The 19,561-nt window shown below is 39.9% G+C and overlaps 1 protein-coding gene across 8 annotated transcripts in view; it reads left to right on the top strand.

Moving 5' to 3' along the window:
• The window catches only part of Mtm1 (X-linked myotubular myopathy gene 1), a 104,647-nt gene that overhangs the window by 75,650 nt on the left and 9,436 nt on the right, over positions 1-19,561 (top strand). For 7 of the 8 annotated variants that reach the window (NM_001164190.1, XM_006527890.2, XM_030251245.1 and 4 more), the window contains 6 exons: positions 736-885; positions 5,333-5,521; positions 9,748-9,933; positions 13,152-13,358; positions 15,318-15,410; positions 16,085-16,198. In NM_001164190.1, coding sequence (NP_001157662.1) covers positions 736-885; positions 5,333-5,521; positions 9,748-9,933; positions 13,152-13,358; positions 15,318-15,410; positions 16,085-16,198 — 939 coding nt within the window. The remainder of the gene's footprint in view (positions 1-735; positions 886-5,332; positions 5,522-9,747; positions 9,934-13,151; positions 13,359-15,317; positions 15,411-16,084; positions 16,199-19,561) is intronic. The other variant, NM_001164192.1, reaches the window with a different exon arrangement.

The raw sequence follows: 19,561 nt of genomic DNA on the forward strand, positions 1-19,561 counted from the left end.
GCTCACGTTCATGTGTGTGTTTGTGCATTTGTGAGTATGGGGAGAGAATATTCCACCACCTCTGGTTATTGTCCAAAGTGGATATAATTTTGTGGGTGAATGATCGGTAAGGGGTGGCCTCTGTGTCTCCCTATCATACTAGCAGTCTGCTTAAAATACTGACTTCACTCCTCACACAATTTGCAGGATGATCCTGAGTCCCCAGGCTCTTGATTTAAATAACTTGTCGGAGGTGGCGAAATGAGCCTCCCCAAAAGGGTTCCCTCCCCCAACCCCCAGTGCCTCTTTCCATGTGGGAGCAGACTACACCATTCTCTGTGTCTGAAGCACGGAGAGGAAGTTGCTAGCTCTCTGGGAACCCTCAAGTGGACACAGGTTAACACTGCCCATGGCACTTTGCTTTGGAATGGAGGGTAGGGGTGCATGGGTAGGAGATGGACTTGGGCTCATCTGTAGTGCACAAGGAATAAAGAATACAGCTACAAGAAACAAAATGTCAAATTCCAGAGAGCCTATAGTTAGGAGAAATAGTTTAGTTATGGAAACCACTGGTGTTTTGTCCATGTGCTCATATTGTCTGGATTGTTAATTTGACATCCTTATTGTAAATAGGTAGGCTGCCAATCACTCTGGTCAAAGAGGCATGTATACATAATGGTAGAAGGAAGACAGAACCCAGATATTGCAGATAAGAAGTCATTTCATGCAAACTTAATGCTTTCTTTTATCCTGCAGGGCCTGCCCAATCACCATTGGAGGATAAGTTTTATTAACAAGTGCTATGAGCTCTGTGAGACATACCCTGCTCTTTTGGTGGTTCCCTATCGGACCTCAGATGATGATCTTAGGAGGATCGCAACGTTTAGATCCCGAAATCGGCTTCCTGTGAGTATCGTGTCACATTTCCCTTTTCTTTCATAAGAGTAGTAGTCACGCAGTTGAGAGGAGCACTTGTTTTCTGATGAGTAATTCCCAAGGACCTACTGCAAATGTAGCATCAGGTGAAATGGGAGAAAAAGGAACAGCTAGCTGCCTTCTATGAGCTGCCAGTCCAGGGTGCAGAAGGAAGACAAGAAAGCTCTAATGAGAACATCAGTGAGAGGTCACAGCCCACCTCAGTGATGCACAAAAGAAAGGGCAGGCCCTTGCTTGCTGTCAGCATTCTGGTGCAATACCTGATGTTGCAGGCTCAAGCTAACTGTTGGTTAAACTGGGCAGCAAAGAAAAGACTAGAATGTGAGAACATGTGTTTGTGGAGGCTTTTCTGCAGATGCTAGGGTGTGCTCATTGCCAGCCTGTTTGCAAGCTGCTTAATCCCCTTAATGAACTGGAGTCAAGTACAGACTCTTCCAGTCATTATGCTACCATGTCACTAAACCTAGCTCACAAGGCTCACAGAGTTCTCTCTTAGTCCTTAAATATTTATGCACATGTCATACTTTCTACTTGCTACATAAATTTTATTGACTAAAAACGTAAGAGATTGTTTTTTCTTCCTCTGTTAATTTTCAAGAGCTGTCGTAATAAGTACATTGGGTTTTGTTTCAAATTCATAGACTTAAAAAAAAAAACAATGGTAGAAGAAATTAAGATTTAATGTCACTTTGCCTTTGATTTCTAAGTGTAGACATTCTTGTCCTTAAAAGGATTTTTTGGAGAGGAAAAATTTGTATATTGTTATCCAATGATTCTAATTTTTAAAATCTCTAGGTTCTCTGATTACTGTCTATTCATATCTTCCTGATAAAATTGTATTTGAAGGTATATTCTTTAGCTCAGTTTGCTAAAATGGAAAGTAGACTTAGAATTTCAGTCTTATGTTTTACTTGGACATGTTTTTCTGTACTAGAGCCACAGATTATAGTACTATGACACTAGACACTGTTGTGTAGTGTGTGCCTTGCTTTTAGCTACTGTGGTATATATCATGTGTTTGGATTCCTATCTGTTCAGTCTTCATTGAACATCTGCTGTATCAAAGATTGTGTGTGCATGTATGGGGGAGGAGGGCTGGTGTGTAGCATATGGGACAAAAGCGAAAATGACACAGTTGTGCCTAAACCATTGACTTCAGTTCCTGTTGCTCTTCATGAGTGACAGTCCAATGTAGAAAAAAAATTTAACATGTTATTTAACATGTTTCTCATACTTTATCAGGGTACCAACTTATTTTTTTCTGAAAAAAAAATTAAGGCTAAACTGTCTTTTTATTTTTATAATGATATATATTAGGTATTATAAGCATGGTAGTATGCTAATTCCAACATACCTTCTGATCATGTGACTCTTAACAATAGGTCACAGAACATTTGTCCAGAAAGTAGATATGCCAGTTATGTGAAACATGACTAATACATAGTGCTTTAAGTTTTTAAATGTAAAAATATAAAAAATAGTTGCTAAGAAATAGCTCATTTAAACAAAAAACTCAGGCCCACATTGTAATAACATAGCACTGCTTCGTGAGCTCAAGCACATGCGGCGTGCTTCTGTCCCTGAGTACGCATTCCTTTCCTCAAGCAAGCAGGCGCGTCTGCGCTTCATAGGAGGTACTAATGAAGAAGGGATATGGGCTCATTTGAGACATCTAGAAAACCCAGATGAGCAAACACTATTGAGAAGCCCTATTGCGAAGCAGCACCACCATGCTGCACACATCCTTCTGGACTTCCTTCTGTGCACTGAACTAACCTTTAATATGGATCCCAATAAGCAGTTCTTCCCCAGCAGTATATCTTAACCGTAACTGTTCGAGATGGGCAATGATTTAATAAGTGTTCTATTGTGTAAGACTTCTATATCCTTTTTGAATTTTTGCTTTTATAAACAATGCTTTGAGCAGGGAGATTATTCAGTGAATAAAGACTCTTGCTGCTAAACCCGACAGCCTGCATTTATCTCTGATACCAACTTGGTAGAAGGCTAGAACCGATTCCCATAATGTATTCTCTGACCTCTGCATACCCTCTGTAAAATGTGCATGCCCAGTCACACACACACACACACACACACAATAAGTAAATGAAAATTTTAAAAGTAGAAGATAAAAAATGTTATAATAAACAGTTCTTAATTTTAATTATTTTTTATTTTATGTGCATTGGTCTTTTTTTTTTTTTTGCCTGTATGCGTGTCTGTGTAAAAGTGTCAGATCCCATGGAAGTGGAGTTCCACTTGTAAAGTGCTATGTGGGTGCTAGAAATTGAAAGGGGACTTTTGGGAGAGCATTTAAAATGTAAATGAAGAAAATATCTAATAAAAAGATTTTTTTAAAAACAGTTTAACATACTCTTACAGCAGAACAGGGTTCGATTCTTTTTTTTCCCCACATTTTTTATTAGATATTTTCTTCATTTTCATTTCAAATGCTCTCACAAAAGTCTCCTATACCCTCCCCCTGCCCTGCTCCCCTACCAACTCACTCCCACTTCTTGGCCCTGGTGTTCCCCTGTACTGGGGAATATAAAGTTTGCTAGACCAAGGGGCCTCTCTTCCCAGTGATGGCCAACTAGGCCATCTTCTGCTACATATGCAGCTAGGGACACGAGCTCTGGGGGTACTGATTAGTGGGGAAAACCCTCGAAGATATGGGCACACCTAAACAGAACAGCAATGGCCTGTGCTGTAAGATCAAGAATCGACAAATGGGACCTCATAAAATTGCAAGGCTTCTATAGGGCAAAAGATGCTGTCAATAAGACAAAAAGGCCACCAACAGATTGGGTAAGAATTTTTACCAGTCCTAAATCTGATAGGGGACTAATATCCAATATATACAAAGAGCTCAAGAAGCTGAACTCCAGAAATTCAAATAACCCCATTAAAAATGGGGTTCAGAGCTAAACAAAGAATTCTCAACTGAGGAATACCGAAGGGCTGAGAAGCACTTGAAAAAATGTTCAACATCCTTAATCATCAGAGAAATGCAAATCAAAACAACCCTGAGATTCCACCTCACACCAGTCAGAATGGCTAAGATCAAAAATTCAGGTGACAGCAGATGCTGGAGAGGATATGGAGAAAGAGGAACACTCCTCCATTGTTGGTGGGATTGCAAGTTGGTACAACCACTCTGGAAATCAGTCTGGCGGATCTTCAGAAAATTGGACGTAGTACTACCGGTAGATCCAGCAATACCTCTCCTGGGCATATATCCAGAAGGTGTTCCAACTGGTAATAAGGACATATGCTCCACTGTGTTCATAGCAGCCTTATTTATAATAGCCAGAAGCTGGAAAGAACCCAGATGTCCCTCAACAGAGGAATGGATACAGAAAATGTGGTACATTTACACAATGGAGTACTACTCAACTATTAAAAACAATGAATTTATGAATTTCCTGGGCAACTGGATATATCTGGAGGATATCATCCTTAGTGAGATAACCTAATCACAAAAGAACTCACTTGATATGTGTGCACTCGTTGATAAGTAGATATTAGCCCAGAAAACTAGAATATCCAAGATATAATTTCCAAAACGCAAGAAAATCAAGAAGGAAGACCAACTCATGGATACTTCATTCCTCCCTAAAATAGGGAATGAAATATCCATGCAAGGAGTTGCAGAGACAAAGTTTGGAGCTAAGACTCAATTCTATTAGCCATTTGAAGTATCAATTACATAGTTCTGTCCACTATAGTTATCCAACTATGCTAGGAAAGCACCTGCTGCATACAGCTCAGTCATTTTCAGGATATAACTTATCAGCAAACCTTTATCTGCAGAATTTATCATATGCTTTGAGAAGCTGAGAAGCTCAGCGTCAACAGGCTTGCCAGGCAGTTGAAGACTGGCTCTGAGAACAGGCCACATGTGCCCTTCTAGGCATTAGGGATGCAGAGTTTACAGTAGAGAGTGGAGCTCTCTTAGCCACTGAAATCCTTCTTTGCTTCCTTTGTGTCTTCTTCCTCCTACGGTGCATTTAGAAAGGGGACTGTTGGGGAAAGATCCTGTAGACATAGGTTACCTCCATGGGTAGGGCACTGATTGCTTAGCCCTTCATTTACTGTTCACGTTTTCATATAAAGTCCAGTAAAAGCTACCAAATTCCAGTAACAGTATAAACTTTCTATAGGCTTTCAATAATTCATCTTTGTTCTGGTAAGCATTAATTTATAGTGTTAATTTTAAAAGAAAGGCTGATAAACTGGTTGTTGTTCTTGTTTCTGAGCAATTGAAAGTGTTAAATGTGTATTCTGATGCAAATTGCGTGCAGTGAAAATTACAAATGAGCAAGTATCTTGTTTCAGCACAGATCTGCTTCATCATGATTGTCAGTTTTAATGATTTCTAGAGACTTGCTAGATTTAACTTTCTGAACTACCATAGGTACTGTCGTGGATTCACCCAGAAAACAAAATGGTCATTATGCGCTGCAGTCAGCCTCTTGTCGGTATGAGTGGTAAAAGAAATAAAGATGACGAGAAATACCTGGATGTGATCAGGGAAACTAACAAACAAACTTCTAAGCTCATGATTTATGATGCACGACCCAGTGTAAATGCAGTCGCCAACAAGGTGAGTGTAATCAATGGAGACAGACCTACCTTACATGTGAACTACAGTGTTCGCCATGAATTATTTTCCAGAATATATCAACCAATATGTGGATTTATTTTGAATTTTCATGTCCCATTTTTTAAGTCCCATTGGATTCTAATCCCAGCAATGGGAAGATGGAGACAGGAGATAAAAAATTCAAGATCATCCTCAGATATATAATGAGTTCTAGGCCAACTTGATTTACTTTAGACCTTGTCGAAAGAGAGAGAGAGAGGGGGAGGGAGGGAGGGAGGGAGGGAGGGAGGGAGGAAGGAAGGAAGGAAGGAAGGAAGGAAGGAAGAAAGAAAGAAGAAATGAACAATAACAAAAGCCTAATGTGGTCATATATATCTGTAATACCAGTAATGCCAGCACCAAGGAGATAAGGAGACAGACACAGGAGGATCCCAGGTATTTAAGCCTATAATCTCAGTATTTGAATGGCTAAGGCCAAAGAAAGACTTCCTTAAAAGGCATGTCTAGAACTGTAATGAAAGTGGGTTTTATCTATAACCTTATGCAAAACATAGTCTTTGGCACCCTTGCCACTATGTGTGATCACCCTTATTTTGTGAAGTGGTGGGGCATCTTCAGAGACTTGTAGGAAACTGCTGCTATTTAATCTGAAATTTATCATTTTATTTGAAGACTCCCTCATGCATACCATAAGATAGTTAAAGATATAAGTAGGTCAACATATGGGTTTTAAAATCATAGACATAGAAGTTGATTTTTGAAAAGCAAATTTCAATTGTCTTTTTGAGTTTCTAAGCCCACCTTCCTGTGGGGGCTTTGTGGGGAAGAATTGCTTGGTCTGTTTGCTTTGTGTTTTTGTTGGTCAGTTGGTTGTTTTAGGCAGGGGCTCATGTTTAGTCTAGGCAGTGTTGGAATTCGTTGCAGTCCTCCAGCCTCAGCCTCTCGTGAACTGAGATTGTAGGTTTAAGCTACCGTGTATTTTTTGATTCTCTCATCAAAACCTGTGTGGTTTCCAAATGCTCACAAGCAAGCCTGCCCCAAGTTGCTCACTCCCAGATTCTGTCTTTCGACTTTATTCTCTTCAGCTCCAGGCTTAAATTTCATCATCTTTAATGCTTTGCTCTTCCCAAGGTCATTTATCTGACATCTTTAATTATTCAGAACCCATCACAAGAACCTGAAAGCAAAGCAAGTCGTTGAGCAGTCCAGATAGATATAGCAATTTCCGAAATGGAATGTATGTGAAGTCTGTCTCCCTTACAGTGTATTAGAATATGGATGTATGTGGGGCTTAGCTCTTCACCACGTGTGTGTGGCTCAGCTGTCCTACACAATTATTCCTAGGCTTCCCGCCCTGGCCTCATGCATGCTGTAGATGAGCTATTTGTTAACACAGTTGGTGGTTATATAGAAATAATTTCAAACTTCTATGTAAAACAGTCATGAAGTTGAATTGGTAATTCAATTAAGAATTGTAAGTAAAGCATTTAGGAAACTAAATCTAAATATCTTCTTGGGTTATCCTTAATTTTGTATATTTTAAATTCCATTATCCTTCATATATAATTCAAGATGAACACATGTATAAAATACAATATTTCCATGTACTTACTTAGCCTGAAATAGGTAGGATATACCATTAAAATAAAGTATTTAGAAAGAATACTTTAAAATATTAAAGTGTGTGAAATGAATACCTTAGTTATATTAAATTCTAAAGCTCATTATAACAACACAATTCTTGAATGCCTTTTTAATGTTAGGGAAATAAGCCTCTGTTTCTAGTCCGCTTAGGAATGAAAAGAAGGAAAATATTAAGGGAAAAGCCAACCAAACCACCTAAGCCTTCAAGCACACTAGGTCTGGGCTCTGTCTCTCCACTAGTTTTCTTATATCCATAGCAACCGGCCTCTGGCCCTTTATAGCATTCTAGGTAATTTGAGTTGTTCAGTTTTGTTGAAAAAAGAAAAACCAAAGGGAAGACTTCAAAAGTAACCAGAGATAGAGAATTTGAACTTTAGGGATCTCAGCCTGTGCTTGACTAATTGATTTTTACCCTTGCTGACTTCTGTTCCCTTTGCCCCTCATAATTGTTCCTCCCTTGTGTGTATTTAGATGTAATCGGCAACGTTGAGCACATTGTTTTCAATTAAACAAAACTCAGGGTTGGTAACATCTAGCACCACACGGCTTTTATTTTGGGGCAGAGCACTTTGTTGGGTTAAAGTTGGGCTATGTTAATGTCTTGTTTTGCCAGAAAGTTTGGCAATGACTAAAACATGTATTTTTCCTTTTGCTTTTTTTTTTACACTTCATGCTCAGTTATTTATGAAAGGAACTCCAGTGTCAAGCATCTCTGAAAACCCTAAAATTATGTATCAGCCACACATGCAGAGGAGCAGGCCTTCTGTCTGTGGGAGAGCGAGCATGTCACTGCATTATATATAGGCTTGCCGAGGTAGCTAAAAGTAAACCAGCTCTTCCCAGGTCTCTGCCTGCAATGTGCAGAGATACTGCCAGGCAGATGCCAGTAACTCTGGCCATCAACAGAGCATCAACAGCCAGGAAAAGAGGAACATGATACATTTGTCTGCTGACTTACTGGCAAAAAAGCTCTTTTTAAATGGCAAATAGGCACTGGAGAGATGGTTTTGTGATTAAGAGCACTTACAACTCTTTCAGAGCACCCACAGCTACCCGTAGCTCCAGCTCCAGGAGATCTGAGAGCATCTAGCTCCAGAATCCATGCCTAAGTATGTTTTCTCCTCGAGAGTGTTTGGAGACTGAGGTCTCTGCCCTTACACGGAGATTTCCAGGTTTGAAGTTCAAATGATAGTCTTATTCTACTACAAGAAACCTCTATAAGTAACCCTGGGGCACAGAGACACTCAGTTGGTTTTGCCTTTCCAACTCTGACTCCAAGCTTATCTCCCTAACTTTGATATTGTGGGGATGGCACATTTGCCTACCATTTTCCTCTTCAGTCCCCAGTGCAAGTGTTTCCCTGTGCTCCTCCTGGAGGCACTCTAAAGTTGCTACCTCTTCAAAATCTAAGAAGTGTTTCACTTTTTCTTTAAGGTCCCAACTTCATGTATCCCATGACATTTTAAAAATCTTTAATCAAAGTACAACTGTGTTTTTAAACAAAGCCATAATGTCTTTTTCATCACTGTGGAAATGGATACCTTTCACAGTGTTGTGGTGGTGAACTAAAGTCCACCCTGGTAAGTGAGTACGATTAAGTACTATTAGGTGCACTATTAAGTGTTTCGGTAATAGGCCACTTACCTACCATGTACAATGTCTTGAGCTCCATATGTAGCACTACAAGGCAACAGCAGCAAAGTTTTGTGCTTGATACAGTAGGTGGTTGCCATCTTGTCTCTCTTAGAACCTTGTGGGTCCAGTATGTGCAGGCCCCTTCTTGCTGTTTATATAATGGAAAGATGGTGGGGATACTGTGGAAAGGGTTTCTATGTTGAAATCAAAGCAGACATAAATTCTGTGTATTAATTCCATAATTTTGTAATGGATGAACCTCTTAGTTTCTGCTTCCCAATGTGCCAAATGTGGATAGTAACATCTGTTTTGTAGCATTCCTGTAGGAGGTAAAATTACAAAGTATGTCACAGAGCCTCATCAGAAGAGTTTTCTTTTTCCTCTGTTAGAACTAGGTAGTGAACCCTCTTTTACAGAACAGGACACTAGTGCCTTAAGTTTAGTGTCTGGCACTAGATCATGAGGTGAGGAGAGGCTGAAGCTAAGCTGTTGACCTGTGTCTAACTCCAAAAGCTGTTTTCCCACTAACAGATTATAGCCTATGTGAATGTTCACAATGTTAGAGTGCCCACTGCCACACCAATATGGCTACATCTTCCCCAAACAGTACAATAATAACCATAAAATTTATGAAGGAGGACTTTTCAAAGCCTATTCTTGCTTTTCCAGATCTAGAAAAGCCAATAATTACAGAACATTTTGAAGGGAATATTACAGCTGACGAATTCAGTTGTCTGCCACTCCCCCCCACACACACACACACCAGGAAATTGCCAGCCTTCCCTATTTTTCTCCAGCTCAAAGGACTCAGGTTCTTGAGGGTTTGTACATTAACTACTTAATGAGAGAGGTTTGGGATAAAATTTTGGAAGTACATGAGATACTTTGGCTAAGAAGTTACTGATAAACTACAAAACCTATGTGATTGTAATCTTGTTGTTTCTTAGGCAACAGGAGGAGGATATGAAAGTGATGACGCATATCAAAACTCAGAACTTTCCTTCTTAGACATTCATAATATTCATGTTATGCGAGAATCTTTAAAAAAAGTGAAAGATATTGTTTATCCCAACATAGAAGAATCTCATTGGTTGTCCAGTTTGGAGTCTACTCATTGGTTAGAACATATCAAGGCAAGTATACTTTAAAAATATTTGCAAGTATAGAAGAATTAATATTTTGAAGGTGATATTTTTCCTTAAACATTTAAAAATTATATGCTCTGAGACTGTAGTAGAAGATTCTATATTTGATAGCTTTATGTTTCTTATAATTTGTTTAGCTAAATTGAAGATTTTACAGCATCATTATATCTTATTTTTAGAGTCTGTAGAGCTGTCTCTTCCAGTCTTGTCAGTCTTAAATAGTTTCATGTGGGTTTATTTAGGAACAGCCAATTTATTATTCAACCATTATTAGGTGTATCCCTCAGAGACCTAGACAGAAGTACAGTTTCTTTGTCATTTTCCTTTTAACAATTTATTACTGATTAGTTTTATAGACTAGGTTTTGCATTTTGATTGCATTCAGTCATTTGTCCCAATAAAAGCATAAAACTCCTCTTTTCAAAGTACAAGTGTTAGAAACTATGTTCGCAGCCTGGCACTTTTGAAACCCATATAGTTTTCTAAATAACCAACTGAAAGCATATTTTAAGCAGATAAATTATTAAGATACAGTGTTCTCTAATGAGATTATAATTTTTATCTTGTATTTTTAATTTTTTCCTAACTTTTTTAAATTGATCATCCTCAAAAATTTGATTACAAAATAATTAATTGTGGCAACTAAATATAATGTAGTATCCTGAATGGGACTCTAGAAAAGAAAAGGGGCAGTAGGTTAAGAACTAAGGAATTACTAAAAAGGAATTGAAGACTCCCAGAGTCAACACTGGGCCTACACATACACCTATACCCACATATACCTGCACACACAGGCTGACACTACCCCCCAAACTCCCAAAAAGGGGTAGATAAAAGAGGAAGCAGTAAAGAGTCATATGATTTTAATAGAAGCTTTTAAGTCTTGGGATACTTCCACCTGTTTTCAGACAAAGAACTTAGATGTTTTATTCAGGAACAAATCACAATTTTGAAAGTGTAGTAGATTGGAATTTTTATATTCATAGAAAATCATCATAAATAACCTGACTGTAAAGGAAAAGTTACGTCTATATAATGAAGTGCTGTGCAGTCACAAAGTAAATCAAGTATTGTGGTTGCTAATAGCATGAGGAAATGCTCAGAAGCCCAATTAAAGAATCCAGGGGAATTTATAAATGTCTTCCAACTTTTTCTTTGTTCATTCTTTCCACAGGGTAGGGTATTTTCATGTCTTTTTTTTCTTTTAGAGAAATAGGGGAAATAGAAAGGGAGAAGAAAGAGGGAGTGAAGAGCAAGAAAGCAGAGAGAATGAATACATGCATATAGACATGTATCAGAAACTTTAGGAGGGTGGGGAAAGCTCCTAACTGGCAGCAGAAAGAATACTGGTTGGAAGTCCAACTGGTCCCTTGTCTCCGGTGAAGGCGATTCAGAACCAACAAAAGAAATTGTGGCTGTTCTTTCACATGGCCATATAAAACTCAGATAACTGTGAGAAGCCCAAGGAGCCTGTGTGGGCGTGTGCAAGGGCACGCACCTCAGGGTTTCTCACAGCAGTTGAGGGGAGTAGAGCAGGTGCAGCACTTGGGCTATATTCCTCTGGAAGCTCTGAGACATGTCATTTTTATCTCTTCTCAGCTTCTCAAGGCCTTTCAGGAGATTTCTGGTCTATTCCTTGTCTTCATTAGTAAGAACTACTGGCTAGAGCCTGCTGCTTTCTTTTTCATAAAAGTGCCAGATTACTTGTTTTCATGACGGAGTTTTAAAAAGTAGACAATTACAATTGCTCCAAGTCAGAGTGTTTGTGGGAATACATAATCGAAAAGCATATTATATTTTCTAAAATAATTGTCTTTTTATTATAAGTGAGAGATTCATCCTGGGGAAAGCCACCTCTAGAGTGTTCTGGAACCCCAATTTTATTAAATTAGGCTCCAGTAATCTAGAATGTTGGTAATGCTTCTCAGAGGTAGTAGCACTTTCTACAGAAATGCCTCGGGTTAAAACTGCAAACAGAGGAGCTAAAGAGATCTGCAGCCCTATCGGTGGAACAACATTATGAACTAACCAGTACCCCAGAGCTCTTGACTCTAGCTGCATATGTATCAAAAGATGGCCTAGTCAGCCATCACTGGAAAGAGAGGCCCATTGGACTTGCAAACTGTATATGCCCCAGTACAGGGGAACGACAGGGCCAAAAAGTGGGAATGGGTGGGTAGGGAAGTGGGGGGGGGGGGATAGGGGACTTTTGGGATAGCATTGGAAATGTAATTGAGGAATATACGTAATAAAAAAAAGGAAAAAAAAAAGAATTACTACTAAGGGTTGCATTAGAGAACCTTCTTAAAATATACAAGGCCCTGTTTATAATTCCACACACTGCCAAGCCAACAAGCACAAACATCCTATTTAATTCATATTGATTGACAATAATGCTGTCACGTGCAACATTTGTGGGCAACCAAAGAAAGATTGTGCACATAGAAATATACAAAAATGAACATAATTTGTAATAATAAAATCACCTGTCCTCAATTCCAAAAAAAAAAAAAAGAAAAAAAGAAAAAAAGAACCCTGCAAACAGAATTGCAAGGAGTCGTTTCAGGGGCACTGCCACACGTGCTTTTCATGGCCTGCCATCCATTGGCCCCCTAACTTTCTTGTTCACTTGTCTCTTGGGAATTTATATAAAATAACTACCTTTCATATTTTCTATTTGTCAGATGGTTCTCATTCTCCAATGTTCCTTTGAATAAGTTTCAGTATTTTTTTTCAGTTTCTTTGAATTAGTTAAAATAACCACAATGCATATCTGAGCATGCTGTTAGAATCCCGGGCGCTCCATGGAATAAATCTTAAAGAAGCAGCTCAAGGGCCAACACGATGGCTCAGCAGCTAAAGTGATTGCTGTACAAGCCTGGTAACCAGAGTCCAGTCCCCGCAGCACATAGACAGGTGGAAGGAGTTAACAGACTCCATGGAGTTGTCCTTTGACCTCCACAAATGCACTATGGGATCATACCTACACGCACAAGAAGTTATGTACAAATATGCACACAACAATATGTTTTTAAAATCAACTCAAAATGACAAAAAACATGCAAGTAACTGTTAAGCACTTGAGAAGATAGAGCCTTCATACAATACAAGACGGAATGGGAGGTGGTGTAACTATTTTCCTTACAAATTTGAGTGTGATCCTACACATTGGAGTATCCATGCCACCTGCTGTTTCTCTCTGCCAGCTTGTTCTGACCGGTGCCATTCAAGTGGCAGACCAAGTGTCTTCAGGAAAGAGCTCGGTACTTGTGCACTGCAGTGACGGATGGGACAGGACCGCTCAGCTGACATCCTTGGCCATGCTGATGTTGGACAGCTTCTACAGAACTATTGAAGGCTTTGAGATATTGGTACAGAAAGAGTGGATAAGTTTTGGCCATAAATTTGCATCTGTAAGTAAACACATTAAAAGCTGCCCTTTTAAATCAGTTGGGATTTTTAAAAATTGGTTTCTATACTGTATAAGAAATTACCGATCAAGGTGGTGCTTGCCTTTAATCCCAGCACTAAGGAGGCAGAGGAACTCCAAGCCAGCCTGGTCTAAATAGCAAGTTCCAAGTTGGCCAGGGTTACACAGGCCTTGTCTCAAAAACAAAAATTCTGAAGAGTATAAATAAAACCGCCTTCATGATTTCAAAAACTTGTAAGGCCTTAGGCTAAGACATGTGTTCGTCCATCTGTACTCTTCTAGTTAGACTCAAGAGCAGTGTAATGAAGCCTGCAGAGGAGTATATAAATTGAGACTTGGATGGCTGAGGCAGGAAGATTGCAGTTAGTTCCAACCAAGGCTACTCAGTAATTCCAGACCTAGGCTGCAAAGCAAACTTGGTCTCAATAAAAGCAAGAAGAAATGTTTAAATTAAAATTTCCCAAAAGAAAGAAGATAGAACAACAGTTTTTTTCTGAGCTAATATTACAACTCTCAGGAGCAAATGCACTTCACAGAATGGCAGGGTTTTTACATGAGGGTTTTTATTCTTGGACACATATTTTAAAAAAATCAAGAGAAACTGTTCCAATTCAAACTCTTAGGTCTTATCAACAGATACCCTTTGAATGAGCATCGTTTTAGAAGACTTGTTTATTGGTGGTGGGGCTGTCTACATGTTTGTGTACCACATGCATGCAGTGTTCTTCGAAGCCAGAAGAGGGCATCAGCTTTCCTAGGATCACAGTTATAGCTAGTTGTTAGGCACCCTGTGGATGCTGGGAATTGAACCTAGGTGGCCTGCAAGAGTAGCAAGCACTCTTAACTGCTGAATCATCTCTTTGTTACCCAGCTCCATGGTGATTCTCAGAGGATATATATATCATACTAATAAAAATACCATTTGGTCACCTGTTAGCCTTCATCCAAATTTCCCAAATGATATAAGTAACATCTTCAGGTAGAAGCAGTCACTGTTTAGTGGAGACATTGTGAGGGTTTTGTTTGGGCTCTAGCAGAGGAAGACATTTTAATCATAGGAACTGTGCTTTGGGCATGATTTCAAACTTCCATGTTGCTTCTTACCTGAAAGATCTAGTGAAGCTAGAACATACCATGCAGGGTAATCCAGTCACTTCTGTCTGTAGTTTTCATTGTTTTGTGTTACAGTGTGGTATGTGGTATGTGTGTGTGTTAGTATATATGTAAATGCACATAGCTGTATGTACATAAATGTACACATAAATGTGGAGGCCAGAGCTCAGCCTCAAGTGTCACTCCTCAGGATTTTTTTTATTAAATAGGGTCTCTCAAAGGGACCTGGGACCTTTTGCTTGGGTTTGGATGACTGGCCAGTGAGCCCCAGGGATCCTCCTGTTTGCATCGCCCCAGCTCCAGTGTTACACACCAGGGTTGTGGTTGGTTGGTTGGTTGGTTGGTTGGTTGGTTTTGCTATGACTTCTGGAAATTGAACTCAGGTCCTCATGCTTGCCTAGCTAGCACTTTCTTAACTAACTACCCCACAGCCCCTCCCTCCCACTGAATTGTCACTATTCAGATGGTGAAATGACTCCATTGTTAAAGGTACTTCTCACCTCACCAGGCCTGACTGCATGTGTTCAGTCCTGGCCGCTCACTTTAGGAGAGAATCAACCCTTGAAAGTTGTCTTCTGACTTCCAGACACATGTTGTAGGAATCAGGCACATGTGCAAACAAATACACACATACGTGTAATTTTTTAAATTGCCATTATTATGAAATCATCTGTTGTTTCTCTGTATTTCCATGGCAATATTCATAATTTACTGTCTGAGCTTGGTATTTAGAAGGCAGGTTGCTGAGTTACATTTTAACATTTTGTAAGTTATATCCTTTCTCTATTTTATATCCATGAATTAAATCATCTTCATCAATTTATTTCAGAGAATAGGTCATGGTGATAAAAACCATGCTGATGCTGATCGATCTCCTATTTTTCTTCAGTTTATTGACTGTGTGTGGCAGATGTCGAAACAGGTAAAAATGTATGGATGGATGTACATTCAGTGTTTGCATAGTGTTATAACATCCGAAGTTTGTCTACAGAATAGTGCAGCACATAAATAAAGATGACACAGGCCAGGCCATGAGTAAATCCTCATCGAATCCCAGCAGTGGGGACATAAGAAGTTATTTCTTTAGTTACGACTGCTATGGATGTTTAGAACCCTACTCACTACGGTTTACAAAATTGGATTTTGACCTGAATTCTTTGTTCCAGTGGGCGGTCAGCAGCACGGCCAGTTACTTGGCATCTCTGTGGAAGCGTGTCTGCTAACTTGTAATACTTTACACAGTAAACTTGGCCACTTTTTCCTTTTTATTCCTTGACTTTACACTTGTGTATATAGTCTTATATTAAGTAAAAACAAACAAACAAAAAAATAAACCCTCTAGGGTCTGTGCGGACGGCAGCTCTGCTGGCATTCCCAGACTTGGACTGTGGCAGCGCTTAGTCACTCTTGCCATTGATGCAGGAGTCTTTTCTTGCCATGGTGTGCATATGTATTTGCATGTTTCTTTTAATGTAATGACTTCCTCCTTTGACACTCACCAACCAACATGGTCTGGTAGAAACCATGCATTTTGTCTTCCTTGAGAGAATAGACTCGACTTTTCATGATCTTCTTGCTTGTTTGTTTTGAATCTAGTTCCCCACAGCTTTTGAGTTCAATGAAGGCTTTTTGATTACCGTTTTGGATCATCTGTATAGCTGTCGATTTGGTACTTTCTTATTCAACTGTGACTCGGCTCGAGAAAGACAGGTGAGCAAAACACTACTGCTGATCTAAGAAGAGGATGAGGGTTTGAGGCACTGGTTTCGCTCTCAACAAATAGGAGTGATTCTTAAAGTATACAAGTTCTCCCTTGTGAAAAACTAAGTAAAGGGACTTTTAAAATGTATTGAGAATTATATAGAGTATATTTTGATAACATTCTTTCCAATCCCCAGTCCCCCCTGGTTCTTATCTCACTTGAGACTACCCCACCCTGAATCCATCCCATAGACAACCACCAAACCCAGACACTATTGCATATGCCAGCAAGAGCTTGCTGACAGGATCCTGATATAGCTGTCTCCTGTGAGGCTATGCCAGTGCCTGGCAAATATAGAAGTGGATGCTCACAGTCATCTATAGGATGGGACACAGGGCTCCCAATAGAGGAGCTAGAGAAAGTACCCAAGGAGCTGAAGGGGTCTGCAGCCCTATAGGTGGAACAACAATATGAACTAACCAGTACCCCCCCCCCCCCCGCCAGCTCGTGTCTCTAGCTGCATATGTATCAGAAGATGGCCTAGTTGACCATCATTGGGATGAGAGGCCCTTGGTCTTACAAAGATTATATGCCCCAGTACAGGGGAATGCCAGGGCCAAGAAGCAGGTGTGGGTGGGTAGGGGAGCAGGGCGGGGGGAGGGTATAGGGGATTTTCGGAGAGGAAACTAGGAAAGGGGATAGCATTTGAAATGTAAATAAAGAAAATATCTAATAAAGAAAAAGAAAAGGGCCACTAAAAACATGGAGTATGGTCACACTCTGTTGAAGAAATTGATTTTCCCTCTCCCAACAGCTATCACTTTAAAATAGCTTCTTGGTGAGGGCTGGGTCTTTGTGTCCACTTCTCCTCCTTTCTGGGATTTTGTCTGGAGTTTACTGTTTCCCAGAAGTCAGCCACCAACTCTGGCTCTTACAGACTATCTCTCTAGGAGATGTAGAAGTATTATGCAGTTATACACTGTTAAGGGAATGGAAAACAATACAGTTTTAAAAGGGAAATGTAGAATTAGCATCTAAGTTAGAAATTTCATTTCTTAGTTATGTATATATATATTTTTTAAACAATGAAGGGAGTCGGGGAGAGCCAGACATGGTAGCTAAAGTCTATAATCCCAGCAGTTGGGGGGCTAAGGCACGAGTATCACAAGTTTCAGGCCAGATAAGTTACAGCCAGAGTTCCAGAGTAGGCTGGCCTGAATATTAAGACCTGTTTCCAAACAAAATAAATACAAAATACAAGCATTTTAGTGTATAGCCTAAAATTCAATTCAGTATATATATATATATATATATATATATATATATATATATATATATATATGGCATATATAAAACATAATTTAATCCTATGCTTTGATGAGATTCCATCTCTACAATATCTCATTATCTATATGCAAATATTCCAAAATCAGAAGAAAAATTCAAAAGACAAATCCCTTCTGGTCCCAAGAATTTTGGGTATGAGATACTCATCAAGACAACTTGGGAATCTTCGCCGACAATATTGTACAGATGACTTTTAAGGGGAGAGTTTCAAGCTAGCCTTTACAGCTATCAAACTAACAACTCTATGAAAGGAGAACAGAGCTCCTCTCAGACACACATAGTATAAATAATGACCTGACTCATGTGCTGAGGAGATAGCTCAGTTGGTAAAATGTTTACCATGTGAACATGAGGACCTGAGTTCAATTCCCAGAACCCATAGAAAAACCCTAAGCAAAGGGGAACACACATGTAATCCCAGTACTATGCATGTGGAGTCAGCAGGACCCCTAGATCTAACTAGCCATTCTAGCACAGTTGGTAAAGTCTAGGCTATTGAGAGAGCCCAAGCCAATGAGAAACCCTGTCTTTAAAGAGATGGACAGCATTTCTTAGAATAACACCTCTGATTGGTGACTATCCTGTACACACATACACATGTGTCTGTGCACCTGTATACACAAACACACATCTGAAAAAAAATGACCTACTTCCCTCATTGTACCTTCCTTGGGAAGTGGCCAAAATATGCACTCCACGAAAACAAAAAGTAAGGCTTCACAGAATCTTCAGAGTGAGGGCTCCAGCACAGCATTCCTCAACGAGAACTGACCACAAAGCACAGAACAACTTGTGTAGGTTGAAGCCCCTATGCCAGAGAGAAGTTGGGGTCATCTGACGTGCTTAAGATTCTTTAGGGGCATGTGATACTCTAAGGAGAACTTGGCGTTGAGTTAGTCAGTGCCAAGGAAAGTAAACAGACACTTGTGAAATCAAGAGACAATCACTGAGTGCAGGAGAAGGAAAGCAATCCCAGGCTGGAGACTGGAGAGCTAGAGAGCGCAGCTGCAAACAGCGGGTGCTTCGTCATCAGAACCAACCTGCTAAATGCTGAGCTAATCAGAGCTCTTCTGTGGATTGGGAATGTGTGGCAGAAAAAAAAAATCAAGTCTGTCCATGGGGCAGGAATGAGGGAAAGTCGTTATGTCTGTGTCAGTAGTTAACACCTGCAACTGAATAGCTACGTGGTAGTAATGAAGGCTTGCACTTGGGGGATAAAAAGACAAGTACCAGATAAATCAATTAGAAATCCAAGTTGGCTCAGGCTTTATGGAAGACAGTATGAAGATTCCTGAGGAAATTAAAAACAGAACTACTCTATGATCCAACAAGCATGCTACTACTGGTTGGGTATCCAAAGGAAATCAAAGGCAGGCCTGGTATGTCAGGCCTGTGATCCCAGCCGCTATGGAGACTGATGTAGGAGCATCATAAGTTAAAAGACTATAGAGCAAGATCAAGGCTGGCCTGGTGACTTGGTAAAGACTTGACCTATGTTTTTTTTAAGTAGTAGGGGACAGTGAGATGCCTTAGTGAATGGATAAAAGTGCTTACCTCAAAAGCTTGGGAACCTGAGTTCAATCCTGTCTTAGGTTATTACTACAGCAATGAGACCATGACCAAAGCAAGGTGGGAGGAAAGAATTTATTTGGCTAACACTTCCACATCACTGTTCACCACTAAAGGAAATCAGGACAGGAACTCACACAGGGCAGGAACCTGGAGGCAGGAGCTGATGCAGAGGCCATGGAGGGGTGCTGTTTACTAGTTTGATCAGCCTGCTTTCTTATAGAACTGAGGACTACCACTCACAAAGGGCTCATTCCTCCCCAGTCAATCACTATAATTAAGAAAATGCACCCTGAGCTTATGGAGGTATTTTCTCAAATGAGTTTCCCTCCTCTCAGATGGCTCTAGCTTTTGTCAGGTTGACATGAAAACTAGCCAGCACAGTGGTAGAACCGGGTGATTTTAAGTGGGCTGATGCCCTGGATGATCAAAACTATCTAGATGGCCACACAAAA

This window comes from Mus musculus, chromosome X (genome assembly GCF_000001635.26).
Source record: "Mus musculus strain C57BL/6J chromosome X, GRCm38.p6 C57BL/6J".
NCBI lineage: Eukaryota > Metazoa > Chordata > Mammalia > Rodentia > Muridae > Mus > Mus musculus.